Source organism: Dama dama, chromosome 5 (assembly GCF_033118175.1).
Source record: "Dama dama isolate Ldn47 chromosome 5, ASM3311817v1, whole genome shotgun sequence".
In the NCBI taxonomy this organism is placed as follows: domain Eukaryota; kingdom Metazoa; phylum Chordata; class Mammalia; order Artiodactyla; family Cervidae; genus Dama; species Dama dama.
Genome location: NC_083685.1, coordinates 115300003 through 115316822, shown reverse-complemented (window position 1 = coordinate 115316822; position 16820 = coordinate 115300003). Strand labels below are relative to the sequence as shown.

Here is a 16820-nt window from a genome sequence, read left to right as displayed (position 1 = left end):
GAGATCCCACAAGAGTTCCCACAAGCCAAGCAGCAAAAAGAGAGAGAGAGAGAGAGAGAGAGAGAGAGAGAGAGAGAGAGAGGGAGAGAGAGAGAGAGAGAGAGAGAGGGAGAGGGAGAGAGAGAGAGAGAGAGAGGCTGAGAGCTATTTTAATTTGGTGCTAACATTTAAGCGGGGACCCAACAGAAGTGAGAGAGGGAACTTTGTGCATAGCTGGGGAGTGGGGAGGGAGTCTTCTAGGAAGAGGGAACAGGCATGTGCTCACTGTATCTGAGGTGTTAACATTCCTATCACGTGGTGACTCACCTCCTCACTCATGGGGTACCTAGATCCCTCAGTTTTTTCTGGAGACAGGGGAGTGGAGACAGGTAGTACGTGAAACTGGTCCTACATCTTCCTCCTTCCCCACACATGCCCAGAGCAGACACGGCGGGGGTGGGGGCCTGTGGTCAGCCTGCCCCAGATCCTGCGAGTGGAGGGAAGAGGAGAGGGGAACAGCATCCCACCAGCTGAGTCAGAGTCCTCGGGGAACTGCTTTAATGAATAGATAAGAACCCTTTGAAGGCAGCCTATTTAAAGCTAGTGCACAACTGGGCACTGGGTTCTTCCCCTAGATGGATTATTTAGTTCCCTTTCCATTGTGTTCAGGAGCCGGATGTGCTCAGCAGATCTTTCCATGGTCGGTAACTTCCGAGGAAGACTGGGACCTGGTTCCTGTCTCTAGTTATGTCGAGTCTCCCATCGGGGGCTTCTGAATGAGCCAGGTTAGGTGGGCACTTGGCAGGAGGCGCGGCTGGGAAGCCCAGCCCCCTGTTTGGTTTAAGCCCAGGAGAGGAGCTCAGCCAAGGCCGCCCAGAGGGGTCAGCAGGTGGCCCAAGGGCAGCCTCTGAAACACACGTGCTTGCCCTGTCTGGGAAGCTGCTGCTAGGATGAATGGGCAAGGGCTCTGCCTGGGTCACCTGGCAGGGAGAAGCCAGGCGTAGAGTCTTTTGCTCTTTGCTCAGCCATCTTGTCATTGGGCTGTGACCTCCTTGACTGGGCAGAATAGAAAGATGCCTTTGTATGGGGTGTGATTCCTCAGGACATGTGCGTGGGAGCCTCCTATCCTATGGGCTCTTCATTTTTGCATTCCTGGCACCTAGTACAGTGTCAGGAACATAGCAGGGCCTAAGGAAGATTGGGGGCTGTGTGTAAACCCTGTATAGGTATGGGACACGGCAGGGGTGACTCTGCACCCCAGATAACTGACCAAGTAGGCCCTGGATACCATGCCTCTCTGGGTGACCATATATATAGTGGTGAAAATGTCCAGAATCAGGCCCATTTGATTAAAATCTTAGGGCTAGTGCTTAGTAACTGTGTGTGCTTGGGCAAGTTACTTAACCTCTCTGAGCTGCAGGTTCCTATCTTTAAGATGATGATAAAAATACATGCTAACAATATTGTTGTGATGACTGAATGAGATTAAAGCACTTAGAATGGAGTCTGACACGTAACAGCCACTAAGTACATCTTTGTTGTTGTTTTGTTTAGTTGCAAAGTCGTGTCCAACTCTTTGGAACCCCATGAACTATAGCCTGCCAGGCTCCTCTGTCCATGGGATTTTCCAAGCAAGAATACTGGAGTGGGTTGCCATTTCCTTCTCTAGGGGATCTTCCTGACGCAGGGATCGAACCCAAGTCTCCTGCATTGGCAGGTGGGCTCTTTACCACTAAGCTGCCAGGGAAGCCCAAGTAAATATTAGCTATCATTATTTATTATTATCACTCATGACCTTCAGACAGGTGATTACCCTGGGTCCTTGTCAGCAATATGATTTCCATGTGTCTCTGATGTTCACTGGTCAATAATTCTATTACTTTCTGGCATCATCATATTCATACCATTATTTTATACGTTTCCAAGTCTGTGGTCTGCCACATAATGGAGCCTTGACCCTGGGGACGCACTTTCTCCCTGCTCCTGGCATGTGAGAGGCCCCCCAAAGGGCCCCAGCTCAATGCCAGCCACCCCAGGCCAGACGCCCATCCATCTGTCTCAGTCCCTCCACCCCACCCTCACCATCTGTCTCTACCAGTGCCCATCGGTCTGGGTAGGTCTTAGCGCTGGAAGACAAATAGCCTGTTTTCAGAGGCTGCTGTGGAGGGTGATGGACTGCGTGCCTTGAAGCCAGGCAGACTGGGCTGGGGGCAGGGACACGGGGTACAAATCATCAGGGAATGGATGACATTCATCATGGCCCGCTGCCTCCGAGGACTGATGACACCGTCATGGGCTCAGGAATGTCACTGTGCAGGAGCACAACAAGCAAGTTAATGGAGACTGACCTGCCCCCCATCACCGCCCACCCCCCCACCCCCGCCATCAGTGCTCAGGGCCTGGGACAGGGAGAGGCTCCATCTCAGGCCAGGCCTCTGAGTAGGTCTCCTCCCTCCCAGGCTTTCTCCTCTAGAGCTCCAGACTCTTGCTCCAGAACTTTCCCATTCCTCAGGGCCCAGCTTAGCCAACTTTGCAGCCAGATGTTCTGGGCTGTCAGTATCTCCCCAGGCTTCCTGCCCTTCCCGTCTCACCCTTCCCCTGTTCTTCCACCACACCCACCTGCTGGTCCTCGGTCAACTCTAGCTTTGACTCAGGACATTGACTCTTCTCTGCCAGTCTCTGCTCAGAATCTCTCAGAGACTCGCCTTGAAACTTCCTCCTTCAGGAAGCCTTCCTAGATTCACACCACCCCTGATCTAACCTTCCTGCCGCCTCCACTGTAGTGAGCAGTTCATGGCCAGTGTCTGCCTCTCATTCCAGCTACAAGGTAAGCACTTTTAAAAGCCTGTTCTAAAATAAAAAAAAAAAAAAAAGCCTGTTCTATGGAGAAGGAAATGGCAACCCACTCCAGTATTCTTGCCTGGAAAAGTCCATGGACAGAGGAGCCTGGCGGGCTGCAGTTCATGGGATTACATGGTTGAGCATGTGTGCACGAGGGTGGAGGGAGATGGGTTGGTAGCAATAAACTGGTAGAACTAAAAAATAAATAAATAAATAAAAGCCTGCTCTTACCAACAATAATAAATAATACTCAGTAGTGGTATGGCACTCTACAGTTTATGAAATATTGCCATTAAATGTAGTGCATTTAATTGCAATGGATCCTTGAGGCAGTTATCAGCCATCCTACTCTTCAATTACAGAGTGAGGCTTAAGGAACTCAAGGGCATGCTCATCCCTGAAGTCAAGGGCTACCAGCGGGGACCCCTAGGGCAGACAAAACAAGACTGAGTTCCACTATGAGCACGGGAACACAGTGCTCCAGGTCCCATTCTTCCCCTACCACCCGCCCCGTGCCACCCCCACCCCTGCCAGTAGGGAGGGAACAGTAGGCTTGGGGGCAGCTGCTCGGCACTGTGGAGTCCTCCTCTCCCCGCAGGCCCAGAATCAGAAACTCCCTGCTTCCCTGTAGCACACAGCAGCCGTTTCTCCACCCGCATGCCTCTTGTGCTCCTCACAGCACATGGGTTTATGGACTTGATCCCTAGACCAGACTGTCAGCCCCTCTTTGTTCTGCCAGGGAACATGGGTCCTGGCACACAGTAGGTGCTCAGTTAATGAGTTGGATTAAATCAAACAGAGAGACCTGCAGAGAAAAAGAAATTACCAAAGAAGATTCCCTCAAAGACCCTCAGGTACCCCTCTCCATCTTCACTGGGCAATAGCATCGCCAGGACCCTAGTTAAAGGGGTCAGGATGAGGGTTCAGGGACCACACTCCAGATTAGAAAAGGTGTGGCCCCAGAGCCCCCAAACCTAATTCTCCCATCCCAGTTTCCTCATGAGTATAAATTGTTGTTTAGTTGCTAAGTCGTGTCTGACCCTTTGCAACCCCACGGACTGCGGCACGCGTTTCCTCTATTCTCCACTGTCTCCCGGAGTTTGCTCAAACTCATGTCCATTGAGTCAGTGATGCTATCTAACCATCTCATTTTCTGCCATCCCCTTCTTTTGCCTTTAATTTTTCCCAGTGTCAGGGTCTTTTCCAGTGATTTGGCTCTTTGCATCAGGTGGTCAAAGTATTGCATCTTAAACTCTTGTGAAGATGAAATAGGATTATTATACAAAAGCATTTTGTAAATGGTGAAATTATACAAGTATTATTAATATTTACAATCCTTTCTGTTGAGGAGGGGTAGAGTACAGTGCTAAGGGATGTACGTGGAAGCCAGGCTTCCTGGGCTCAAGTCGGCTCAGCACTTACTAGTTCTGCTCCAGGCCTCAGTTTCCTTATGTGTAAAAGGGATATACCCGCAACTGCCTCAGGAGGTCATTGTGAAAACTGGGTTAATACACAGATAGTCTCGACTTACGATGGTTCTACTTAATGATTTTTTGACTTTACGATGGCTTGAAAGCAATATGCATTCAGCACAAACCACACTTCTAATTTTGAAGTTTGACCTTTTCCCAGGCTAGTCATGTGGTGCAATCCTCTCTCCTGATGCTGGGCAGTGGCAGTAGCCACAGTCCCCAAACAGTCATGCGATCATGAGAGGAAACAACCGTCAATGCACTTACAACCAGTCTGTACCTACACAACCATTCTGGTTTTCACTTTCAGTATGCCGTAAATGACATATAATACTTTAATTAAAAAAAAAAAAAAGGCTTTGCGTCAGATAGTTTTGCTATCTATTTGTAGCTAATATAAGTATTCTAAGCATGTCAAAATAGATGAGTCTAAGCCATGCCTAGGTTATGTGTATTCAATGCATTTTCGGCTTATGGTATTTTCCACTTACGATGAGTTTATTTGGACATTACCCCATCGTGAGACAAGGAAGATCTGTTCTCAAACACCTCAGACAGTGCCCCACACATAGCTGTTGTTCAGTCACTTGTCTGACTCTTCATGACCCCATGGACTACAGACTTCACTGTCCCTCACCATCTCCTGAGTTTGCTCAAACTCTTGTCCATTAAATCGGTGATACCATCCAACCATCCAGCCATAGTTAGCACCCTACATATCCTGCTCCGGGCATTTTTAGCAGCAGAACAGCAGACTCTCTTCCTCACTGACGCCTGAGTCACAGCTCAGCCTTCTGCTCTGTTGATTCTGACAGCAGCAAGGGCTGGGGTGTCTTCCTCTGTTTTCCAGCCCAGAGCCAGAAGATAACACCTGGGCACACTTGCCCCAATCCCCTCTGTCACCTAATCACAGCTTTCTTTCCCACCACTCCTACATCCAGCTTCAGGATCCTCCTCAACACGGCTCTCTGTGGACAAATGATGGATTGCTCGGAGCCCCAGAGAAGAATCTCCCACTATCCCTGCCATCTCGCGGGCCATGTGCAGGTGTTGGAACCCTGGGGGGAGATGGGTGGTGAGGCTCTGGGGACCTGGAACCTTGCAGGAGGCAGATGGGCATGCTCACCAGAGACGTTGCTGGCCACGGACAAGCTCTCGCAATGCTGGTCCTGGAGGGAGGCGGAGATGGAGTTCAGCCCCAGGAGGAGAAGGGCCTGTGGGCACAGAAGGCGAGGGACTCGGTTAGACCGTGCCAGGAGCAGTCTGGACTGCAACTTCCTGCCGCCTCCAGTCTCCTTCCTCCTCCGTATGGTCTTATCCAGACACACGCCCTTCTCCCACCAACCCAGCCTCCCTGCCCTCCTGCCCCGTCTCCTTCTTGCCTACAACGTCCGGGGCTGCCCTGCTCTTGGAGGAACGTGAAAAGAAGGCAGGTGAGAGCAGGAGCCCAGGTTCCCGGGACAGAGGTGAACTCTCTCTCTGAGGGCAGGGAGGCTCTGTCTGAGAAAGCCACCTCCATCCTCACGGGATCAAAAGGATGGCATAGCTGTGTCCCAACACACAGACATACAGACACACGGAGACACACACACCCTCCCACCTGCCCCCTGAGCACCCCTCCCCTCCCCTGGGCTCACAGAAGCCCCCCAATAGTGAGCCTGCCTCCCTGCCTTACTCCCTCCCTAGCTGCAGAAACTCAGGGCTCACTCACCGGCCTCATCCCTGTCCAGCTAATTACTGGTCACTGCAAATTGTGCCTGAACCATCTACCAAGTCCTTTTACGTCCACGATAATACTTCATTCTCTGTGGGGCAGGTGTGGCTGTCCCTGACGAGGAAGCCGAGGCCCCGAGAGGTGAAGGGATAAATGTGTCTGGAAAGATGGGTGCCTTATTCCAGGGAGAATCTCTGCCTCTTACATCCCTGGGTACTCTGTATCACTCTGATTCCAAAATTTCGGCCTACTTGGGGACAGTAGCAGGGGCTCCACACCTGGAGGGCTGTCCCTCCTTCACCTAACACCCCCGCACAATCATTGTGCTCCGTCCCTTGGGTCAACACCCTCCTGTGGATTTAGAGTCAAGACACCTGGCGTCCAGCCCCAGTTTCACTGTGTTGCCGTGGGCAAGCTACTTGACCTCTCTGTGCCTCAGTTTCCTCACCTGTAAAGACTGGCATAATAGCCTCCCCATCTCCCCAGGCTAAGGATGCAAGGTATGTAGGAGTCCTTTGGAAGCAGCACAGCTTGCTCCAAGAGGGCAGGGATTTTGTTTTATTCATTGCATTCAAATTTGCTGAATACATTAATGGGTTACATGGTGTTTCAGGTCTACAACAGGCACTCAATAGGTCACGTTGAATGATTTGAACTTGGCAATTCTCATTTAGTCAAGGCTTGGAGGCTAGACGATTGTTTCCCTAGAGATTTGATTTGCGAAGGGCTAAGAAGCATGTGGGGGTTTGGGGTAGGGAAGGATGGTAATCAGCCCCTCCCCCAGTTGTCAGGCATGGGAGCCTGATGACCTGCAGAGCTCTGTCTCCCTGACCTCATGGGAGACTCCTCTCCACATCACCACCCCTGCTCCCTGCTCTTTATTCCTGGGGTCTCCCCTCCCTGGGATTCTCTCTCACCTCCCTCCACCCTCCATGGGGTCTCGGCCCCAACCCATTTGCAAACAGTTCTGCAAAATTCACTGCAGAAGTATTAGGGGAAACAGTGACCAAAACCTCCTGCCCTGTCCAGGCAAGATAGTAACCACTTACATGAGTTATCTTACAACTCGGAACTCACAAGTGACCACCAACCAGCAGAATTCAAGAAAGTCAAAAGGAGAGAGAAGACAGACACCAGTACATATGTCCTACTGGCTGCCCAGAATCCTTCTTGCTGGAATCCATCGTGGTTGAGCAATGTGTGTGCCACCAGCAAGGACCCTGAGTCAGATGGATTGGCCCCAGACAACCTGGAAACTAATCCCATCACCATAAAATCTGGGACTGAGCCACATGGCAGAGCAGTTCTCCTGGGTTCTCTCACCCCGCTGCTCTCCGCCTGGGGGCCCCTTCCCAATAAAGTCTCTTGTTTTTTCAGTGCATGTGTCTCCTTGGATAATTCATTCCCGAGTGTTAGACCCACTCTCGGGCTCTGGAAGGAGTCCCCAATTCCTGCAATAGGACTTCAGACAGAGACACATAGATCTGGAAATAGCCTGAGCCATTTTACAGAGGAAAATGGGATTGGGAGAGAGGTAGGGGCTTGTCAGAGTCCCACAGTGAGCCAGTTTCGAATTTAGACCCAAGCCAGGGTGGCAGCCAACGCCACCGGCAAGCATTTGCAGCCTTCGCTGGCAGGGCTAGGACTAAGGTGAGGAGAGCAAGGCATTCCTTTCAGGTGCAAAATATAAGGGGTGGGGGCTGGGCACCAAAAATCTTAGTAGTCAGATACATCATATTTTAATGCAATATTTTTTTAACATTCTACGTCAATGCCATACAGATGGCTAACACAGGAAAAGATGCTCAACATCACTCATTATCAGAGAAATGCAAATCAAAACCACAATGAGGTACCATCTCATGCCAGTCAGAATGGCTGCTATCAAAAAGTCTACAAACAATAAATGCTGGAGAGGATGTGGAGAAAAGGGAACCCTCTTACACTGTTGGTGGGAATGCAAACTAGTACAGCCACTATAGAGAACAGTGTGGAGATTCCTTAAAAAAACTGGAAATAGAACTGCCATATGACCCAGCAATCTCACTGCTGGGTATACACACGGAGGAAACCAGAATTGAGAGAGACACGTGTAGCCCAATGTTCATCGCAGCACTGTTTTCAATAGCCAGGACGTGGAAGCAACCTAGATGTCATCAGCAGACGAATGGGTAAGAGAGCTGTGGTACATATACACAATGGAATATTACTCAGCTATTAAAAAGAATACATTTGAATCAGTTCTAATGAGGTGGATGAAACTGGAGCCTATTATACAGAGTAAAGTAAGTCAGAAAGAAAAACATCAATACAGTATACTAACGCATATATATGGAGTTTAGAAAGATGGTAACGATGACCCTATATGTGAGACAGCAAAAGAGACACAGACGTATAGAACAGTCTTTTGGACTCTCTGGGAGAAGGTGAGGGTGGGATGATTTGAGAGAATAGCATTGAAACATGTCTATTATCATATGTGAATCAGATCGCCAGTCCAGGTTCGATGCATGAGACAGGATGCTCAGGGCTGGTGCAGTGGGATGACCCAGAAGGATGGGACAGGGAGGGAGGTGGGAGGGGGGTTCAGGATGGGGAACACATGTACACCCATGGCTGATTCAGGTCAATGTATGGCAAAAACCACTACAATATTGTAAAATAATTAGCCTCCAATTAAAATAAATTAATTCATTAAAAAAAAATTCCAAGTCAATGCAAAAAATTCCATGATGAACAACATATAAAAAGCTTTTTTTTTTTTTTTTAAGGCAGGCTCACTACCAGTGCTGGGTCCTATTGGAACCTGGGGTAAAAGGAAAAATCAGTGATAACATTAAAATATTATTTATCTTGATTGTGTGATTTCAGGCAGCTTTTTAAATCCCATGCTTGAGGAAAATGTCTCACTTGCCTGACCTTAGTCCTGGCCTTGTTGCTCATGTATCTTCTCCCCAGACTGGCCTCCACCCACTAGCCCAGACTCTCCCTGCCCACCACTAGCACCACCCACCTTCCCACTCCCTTCGGATGACAAAGGCGGATGACAAAGGCAGATCCTGATCCTCTCTCTCCCATCCTACATTCCAAGACAGAACCGAATACTCCCCACTCCTGGTCAGGGCCTGCCCAGCACCCCGGCCTCTGGCAGGAAGTCCCCAGCTCCGGCGTTCACCCTGATGGTTCGCCCGCTTCGTCCCCTCAGGGCTGAGCCTGAGCCCACAGGGGGCTTTGTTGATTCCCTCACGGGCACACTCCCCCTGTCACATCATGAGGGTCTTTCGCTCTAACTGGGCCAAGCTCCAGGCTCCGAGCCCACCCCGGCCCTGTGCCCCCACCCCGTGCCCAGAGCTTGGCCTCGACCAACAGAGGTGGGGTCAGCTAACTCACTCCCGGGACCCAGGAGTGATTAGAACAAACCCAGTCATATCTCCGGCCCCATGGAACTTCCAACACTTTATTAATCAGTAATTAAACTTCACAGTCCCCAGAGAGAGGGCGAACTATCTTTACCCTCATTTTCCAAATGAAAAATGCAGAAGCAAGAGAGAGGTGGAGGCCACCAGGCCCGCCAGTGGCTCCCGCAGGCTGAGCAGAGAGCAGTGTCCATGCTGACAGACGTGCTTGCTGGGCACAGTCAGCGGGCACCCGGCTGTGAGCTGTCCTCGGGGAGGGCCGCTCCATTGGGATGGCCAGAGACCTCTTCTAGAAGCGGACTAGGGACCCCTAGCCCTTGCTTGTCACTCACCCCTGCCTCTGCCACCTCCCAACACGGACACAAGTATACACACACACAGAATGGAAATGGGGCTCCCATGGCCAACTCAGCCACAGGCAAATTAAAGAAACCGGTAACACCCTGTATAAAAATATCAGCCCTGCTGCCTGGCATTCTACCGCTATCCTAAGCCTGAAGCTGTGCTTTGTGCTTTGGTCTTTCAGTTCCTGCTTGAAAGCACGCCACGTTTTATTCACACTGAATTACTTATGGTTTCCCCAGCACACGGGGTCCTGCTGGGGTCTGCCCACTCCTCACTCTGGCTCACCCCTTCCCCTGGTGAACTCTGCAGCCCTCAAACGTCAGGCCCAGAGCCCCACCCCTTGGCAGCATCCTCCCCGACCCTCCAATGCCAAGCAACTCTGTGACCCATCCATGCACCCAGGTCCCCTCCATACACACACTAGACCCTGGCAATCGGAGAGCTCAGACTAGTGCCAAATGCACAGAATTGCCTCCGAAAAGCACTTATGCACCAGGGTTCTAAGTAGATAGCAAATACACCAGCCAGAAGGTCTTAGCCTCGACTCTCAATGTCTTAGGGTTCCACAAGGAGTGGGCAAATCCAGATTCATCACGAAACCAAAGCAAATGCCACGGCACGACGCCTGTCCTTGGCTGACTGCCTATAACCCCGATCCTCACCTCTCATGGATGCGCTGGTTCACAAAGTCATTTTCTCCCAAAAGAGGGCTGGGTTTGCATTATGCCAAGAAATAGGTTTCTTGAAATTCCCCAACCAACTTCCCCTCTCAGGAAATCTCGGCTCTGTACAGAATCTGGATCTAAGCCACCTCTGGCTCCGCGGAAGGGTTTGTCACGCTCCTGGCTTATTCCTGAATCATACTTTTGTGAAAAGTGCAGAGCTTTCCCGTGTACTTCCTTCCACCATAATGCTGATCTCCTCTTCAACATTCACTAGTTTTCAAAATCTGCCAACAGGAAATTATTGCACCATAGAGACAGACAGGGCCCTGAAGTTTCAAGGATGTTGCTTGTTTTCTTCTAAAGCTGAGAGTTTTTAATCTGGGGTCCACAAACACATGAGGCAGGGTGGGGGGCATGAAACCCTGTGATTAATGCAGAATGTTATGTGTAGGGACTTCCTTGGTGGTCCAGTGGCTGGGACTCTGAGCTCTTAATGTAGAGGGTTCGAGTTCAACCCATGGTCAGGGAACCAGATCCCAAATGCCGCAACTAAAAGGTGGTCCAGTGATTCAGACTCTGTGCTTCCACTGCAGGGACTACAGGTTTGATCCCTGGTCAGGGAAGTTCTGTGTGCCATGGGTTGCAGCCAACAAAAAAGAACCCTCAGACTGCAACTAAGACTTGGTACAGCCAAATAAATAAAAATTAAAAAAAAAAGAAAGGTGCATCTAAGGCCAATGATTTTCAGGGAGGGTACAGAGCTTCCTCCACTGCTCAGTGAAGTCTAGCACCCCAAAATATGGCCAGAGCGTGTGATGAGCGGGGTCACATCAGAGGCCTGGGCCTCACCAGACTGGACACGTCATCCTCTTCCAGAGCTACCAATGGTGGCTTTGACCAAGAACCACGTTCTTGGGCGCCCCTGTCATCAGCCCTGGCCGCGGTGGCTCCTCCTTTCAGAACCATTTTTGACAAACCAAGTTTTCAGGACTTCGTGAGGCGGGAGAGAAAACCAAAATGGGGCTGAGGATCTGCAGCTGGCAGGCGCTAAGCTCGCTAACGAGGTAATGCCTCACCCTCTCTGCACCCGCCTGGCAGGCCCAAGGCCCCCAAATAAAACCCGCACCTCAGCTACAAAGCTCTCCACCCGCCAAGGAACCAGACCTTGAATGTTAAATCTGGGAAGGCCGAGGGCATGCTGTGGCTCAATCATAGCACCACATAAAATGACACGGGTTCCCTGACAAGGGAGGAGCCCTGAGCTCCGGAGAGCAGACAGGGCAAGTCTCCTGCCCCCTATTTCACAGGGCTTGTGGCTCAGTGGTAAAGAATCACTGGCTGATGCAGGAGGTACAGGAAATCTGGGTACAATCCCTGGGTCGGAAAGATCCCCTGGAAGAGGAAATGGCAACCCACTCCGGTATTCTTGCCTGGAGAATCCCATGAACAGAGGAGCCTGGTGGGCTACAGTCCATGGGGTTGCAAAGAGTTGGATATGACCGAGCAACGGGGCACGCACGCACATGCACATATAGTTGAACTGTTTTTAGTGGCTGAGTGGATGTTGGGGTTCAGTAAGCAGGCGTTCTGGGTCTGTCTTTCAAGTGGATGAAAGACGGAGGAAGACAGATCAGGGCAAGGCATGGGAAGAAGGGATGCAGAGGAGAGGGGAGGGCGAAGGAGCCCGTGGAGAGGGCGGGTGGGCGGGCCGCGGTCTGACAGCTGCCCGCTCCAGGCTGCTCCAGCTGCTGCCGATGCCCCACCCCCTGGCCAGTGCAGAGTGTGGCTGGAATTGAAGCTGCCACCCCAATTCCCAGTGTGACTTTGGCATAAAGGTTAATCACACCCAGAAAATGCTTATTAGAGACCATAAATAACTATGCTGCTGAGGCTCAGTTTGGTCTTTAAGGGACAAAAGCACAATTTCCTTTGACGGGATGATCTGGTAATTAACCTTTCAGGGAGAGTCCTGAAGGGCCACTGGAGGCAACAGAGGCCACCCTCACCTCTCCAAAGTTCACGAGGAGCAAGGAGAAGGGGGTCAGTCTTCCTTCCCCTTCACAATCTCTGATGCTCAGCCTGGGAGAGCCCCAGAGGCCCCAGGAAAACCTCTCCTAGGGGCCAGGGACTGAGATGGCTGTCCAGCAGAATCACAGCTTTAGCATTTGAGAGTGGTCTTCCAGTGAGATTCTTCCCCCTTCTGCTGGGCTCTGAGGCCAGTCTTGCCACTGTCTGTGTGGGCAAGTCACCGCGCCCCTCTGGGCAATACCCTCTTTCTTACCTGCATTATAAGGATGTAGGCCACCAGAAGGGTGGGGAGAAAAAGAAGAGAGATGCTTTCTGTGATTCACAAGGCGACAGTGTGGGCAGGCTTCCTGGGGGAGGTGACTCCTACAAGTACCCATAAGGGCTTCCCAGGTGGAACAGTGATAAAGAATCACCTGCCAATGCAGGAGGCACAAGATATGTGGCCTCAATCCCTGGGTCAAGAAGATTCCCTGAAGAAGGAAATGGTAACCCACTCTAGTATTCGTGCCAGGGAAATACCATGGACAGAGGAGCCTGGCGGGCTATAGTCCAGGGGGTTGCAGAGAGTTGGACACCACTGAGGGACTGAGTGTGCACACACACACACATACACACACACACACAAGTGCCCATGGAGTCAGGATCATGACTGGGTCACTCTGGGCCCTAGAATCTTTCTTGGTTACGGAGAGGGTTGGACTAGAACAAGCCGTCCTGGTGTTCCTTCCAAGCCCTGGGGGAGGGGCTGCAGTAGGACCAGTGTTCTCTCCTCCACTCGGTCAGATTGTTCTGCCTTCTCTGTAAGCTTTCCTTTCTGCAAAGGAAAAAGGGGGTTTTCAGCTTAAAAGGAAAGTTGTTTTGATTTTTGTCTCCTGTTTTTTTTTAAACCAACCAACTAAGTGATCTCACCGAGCCCCTTGTTGAACTGGGATTCTACATTCGAGTAGTCCAGGATTCCTTGATTTGAAAAAAAGGAAACAAACTCAGAAGAGGCGGGGAAGGACACATAGACACACACACACAGACCCAGATAGACACACACAAAGGAGAATGGCAAGGCAAGGTGTGCATGAGTGCAGGGGATTGTGGGATTACAGGAGGGGTCAGCCCAAGGCGACGGTGTGGGCAGGCTTCCTGGGGGGGTGAGCTGGAGGAGGGCAGAGCGGCCACAGACAGTGAGAAGGAGAGAGAGGGCTTTCCAGGCGGGGGAGTCGGGTGGGAGGAGGGCCTGAGCTTTGGGGGCAGCACAGACCGCCTGTGGAAGGGCTCAGACACCAGGTTGAGCTGGATCCATCCGACCTGGCGTGCCGAGGTGGATTCCTGAGCATCAGCTTGTCATAGCTGGTCAGTTTCATCATTAATAGGTACAGACAGACCCAGACAGCGGAAGAGACACAAGCTCAGTGGAGACCCTTCAGTAACCGGGGAAGAACCTGGGCCTGGCTGCACCCCGCCCCCTCCCTGGAGACCGCCGGAGGCAAAACACCCTCAGCGAAGACTGCTGCCTGCTGGCCAAGGAAGGAAAGCCCACTCCTCCTGGGTTCTGGGGTCCCCTGGCTCCACAGCCCAAATATCTGACCATCCTGACTCTGCTTTGCGTTGCGCTATGGTCTTTCTCAGCTTTATTGAAATAACATATAACAGTGTATAAATTTAAAGTATACATGATGATTCAATACACATATATATTGCAAAATGATTACCACAATTAGTTAACACATCCATTATCTCACATAGTTACAATTGTGTGTGTGTGTGAGAAACTATTAAGATCTACTCTCTTAGTAATTTTCAAATACTCAACACAGCTATCGTCAACATGCTGTCCACTGCACTCCCAGAATGTATTCACCTTATAACTGGAAGTTTGTATTTTTGACTACCCATTCCCACATCTCCATTTCACTCATGGCAATCACCTATCTGTTCTCTGTTTCTCTGAGTTCGAATTTTTTAGATTCTACATATATGTGAGATCATAAGGTACTTACTGGTTTTTGTCTTATTTCATTCAGCATAATGCCCTCGAGGTTCATCCATGTCATCACAAATGGCAGGATTTCCTTCTTTTTATGTCTTAATAATATTCCACATTTTCTGTATCCATTTATCCATTGACAGACACTTTTGTGTTTCCGTATCTTAGCTATTGTATTGTTGTTCAGTCACTAAGTTGTATCTGACTCTTTGCGACCCCCAAAACTGCAGCTCGCCAGGTCTCCCTGTCCTTCACTATCTCCCAGAGTTTGCTCAAACTCATGTCCATTGAGTCAGGGATGCCATTCAATCATTTCATCCTCTGTCATCCCCTTTTCCTCTTGCCCTCAATCTTTCTCAGTAACAGGGTCTTTTCCAATGAGTTGGCTCTTTGCATCAGGTAGCCAAAGTACTGGAGCTTCAGTATTAAGTCCTTCTAATGAATATTCAGGGTTGATTTCCTTTGGAATTGACTGGTTTTATCTCCTTACTGTTTGCTGTCCAAGGGGCTATTGTACACAATGCTGCAATGAACACAGGATTCAGATATCTCTTCAAGGTAATGATTCATTTCCTTTGGATACATACCCAGAAGTGGAACTGCTGTATCATATGGTAGTTCTATTTTTAACTTTTTGAGTAAACTCCATACTAGTTTTCATAGTGGCTGTACCAATTTACATTCCGACCAACAGTGCACTAGGGTTCCCTTTTCCCCACATCCTCCCCTGCACTTATCTTGTCTTTTTTATAATACCTATTCTCAGATGTGAGATGATACCTATTGTGTTTTTTATTTGCATTTCTCAAATTTCATTGGATTATTTGCAGGGCTCACTTTTGTTTGGAGGGGTGCTTTTGCTAATGAGTTGTATGGGTTCCCCTTATATATTTTGGATATTGACCCTTTATCAAAGCTGTGGTTTTTAAAGTAACAGCCTGTTTTAAGCAAAGCCAGGGGAAGAAAATCTAAATATGAAGAACAGGAGGGATCATAAATCAAGATTTCTTTAGAAAGCTGGCTCTCCTGTTGGATTTAAAAATCAGGATCTGGTGTGCAGGAATAAAACATATGCGCAATCAATTCTTTGGAAACCTGTGTGCCTACAGGGGATACATCTGTAGAGACAGAATGACAATACGGGGGAGGTGCAGGGCCCACACACAATTGTGAGATTTCCGCCCTGCACAGAGGTGCCAAGTAGAGGGGTCTCTGGGGGCTAGAATTGCAGGCTGCACCTCAGCAGAGCTGGGACCCCCGGGGTGGGGTGCATTTTCTGATTCATGCAGTAGTGCTCTAAAGATTAGCCAGAGGGAAACCAGACTTGGGACAGAGGGTGGTGATGCCGGATGCCCCTTCTCAGCGCTCTCAACTGACCCAGCACTTCTGCCCCTCCCACCACCCCTCCCCCCTCCATCCTGCCCCAGGTCAGCTCCTCCCCCGACAGCCTCTGTCTAGGACAGCCACAACCTCAAAGCAAAGAGACTGTGCTTTCCCCAAAGGGGGTGAACAGTGAAAGATTATTCTATTTTAGGCCATTGAGAAATAATTTATTGTTACATTTAATTAACTTAAATTGCTGTTGTGCAGAGAGGAAAAAAATGGAAAGGAAAATCTCCTGCCTACACTTCAAGGAGTGGGGCCCACCTGGGTGTTCCCGCCTCCAGGCCTTCTCCCTGGGGCTCTGGGCTCAGGATGCACCCTGCCCCACGTCCCTGCTACATCACTCCTTAGCTCCCATAATGAGCCCCCCACTACCCTGCACGATTCCTCCAAAAGAGGAGGCGCAGGTTTCCTTGCCCTCTTGACCTCTAGCTCCAGGGCATACCCTGGCTCCCTGAGAGCTGGCAGCGGGAATTGAGGGGTAGACACCAGGGCAGCCCTATCAGCTGGGGGCCCAGGAAGGGGGCAGCTCGGTTCTCACAGGGCAGTGGGGCTCACTGGGGCTCTGATCCAGCCCCTGCCCCTGGGAGATGCTCAACTGGGAGCCGCTCCCAGACACCAGGAGCCCAACCCTGAGGGGGTGGGAGAGGCGTCTGCTACACGGGGAGACAGAGCCGAGGTGTTGGGGACAGCACGGAGACATCAGCCACGCAGGTGCCACTATCAGCTGTGCTCTCGCTCGGCCCACTCTCTGACAAGTGTGAGGTGAGGGAGATCTCGGTGTTGGCAGGAAAGGGATGTCCTTTAAGAAGCCGCTTTTTAAAAGAGACGTGAACATGTATATTACCATATGTACAATAGATGACCAGTGCAGGTCATGATGCATGAAGCAGGGCGCTCAAAGCCGGTGCTCTGGGACAACCCAGAGGGATGGGGTAGGGAGGGAGGCAGGAGGGGGGTTCAGGATGGCGGGACACATGTGCACCCGTGGCTGATTCA

The 16820-nt window shown here is 50.5% G+C and overlaps 1 protein-coding gene across 1 annotated transcript in view; it reads right to left on the bottom strand.

The window, feature by feature from the left end:
• CRHR1 (corticotropin releasing hormone receptor 1) overlaps positions 1–16820 on the bottom strand; it is a 52370-nt gene that overhangs the window by 22687 nt on the left and 12863 nt on the right. Inside the window, exon 2 of the mRNA XM_061140775.1 lies at positions 5419–5506. Within this exon, the coding sequence (XP_060996758.1) occupies positions 5419–5506 (88 nt within the window). The remainder of the gene's footprint in view (positions 1–5418; positions 5507–16820) is intronic.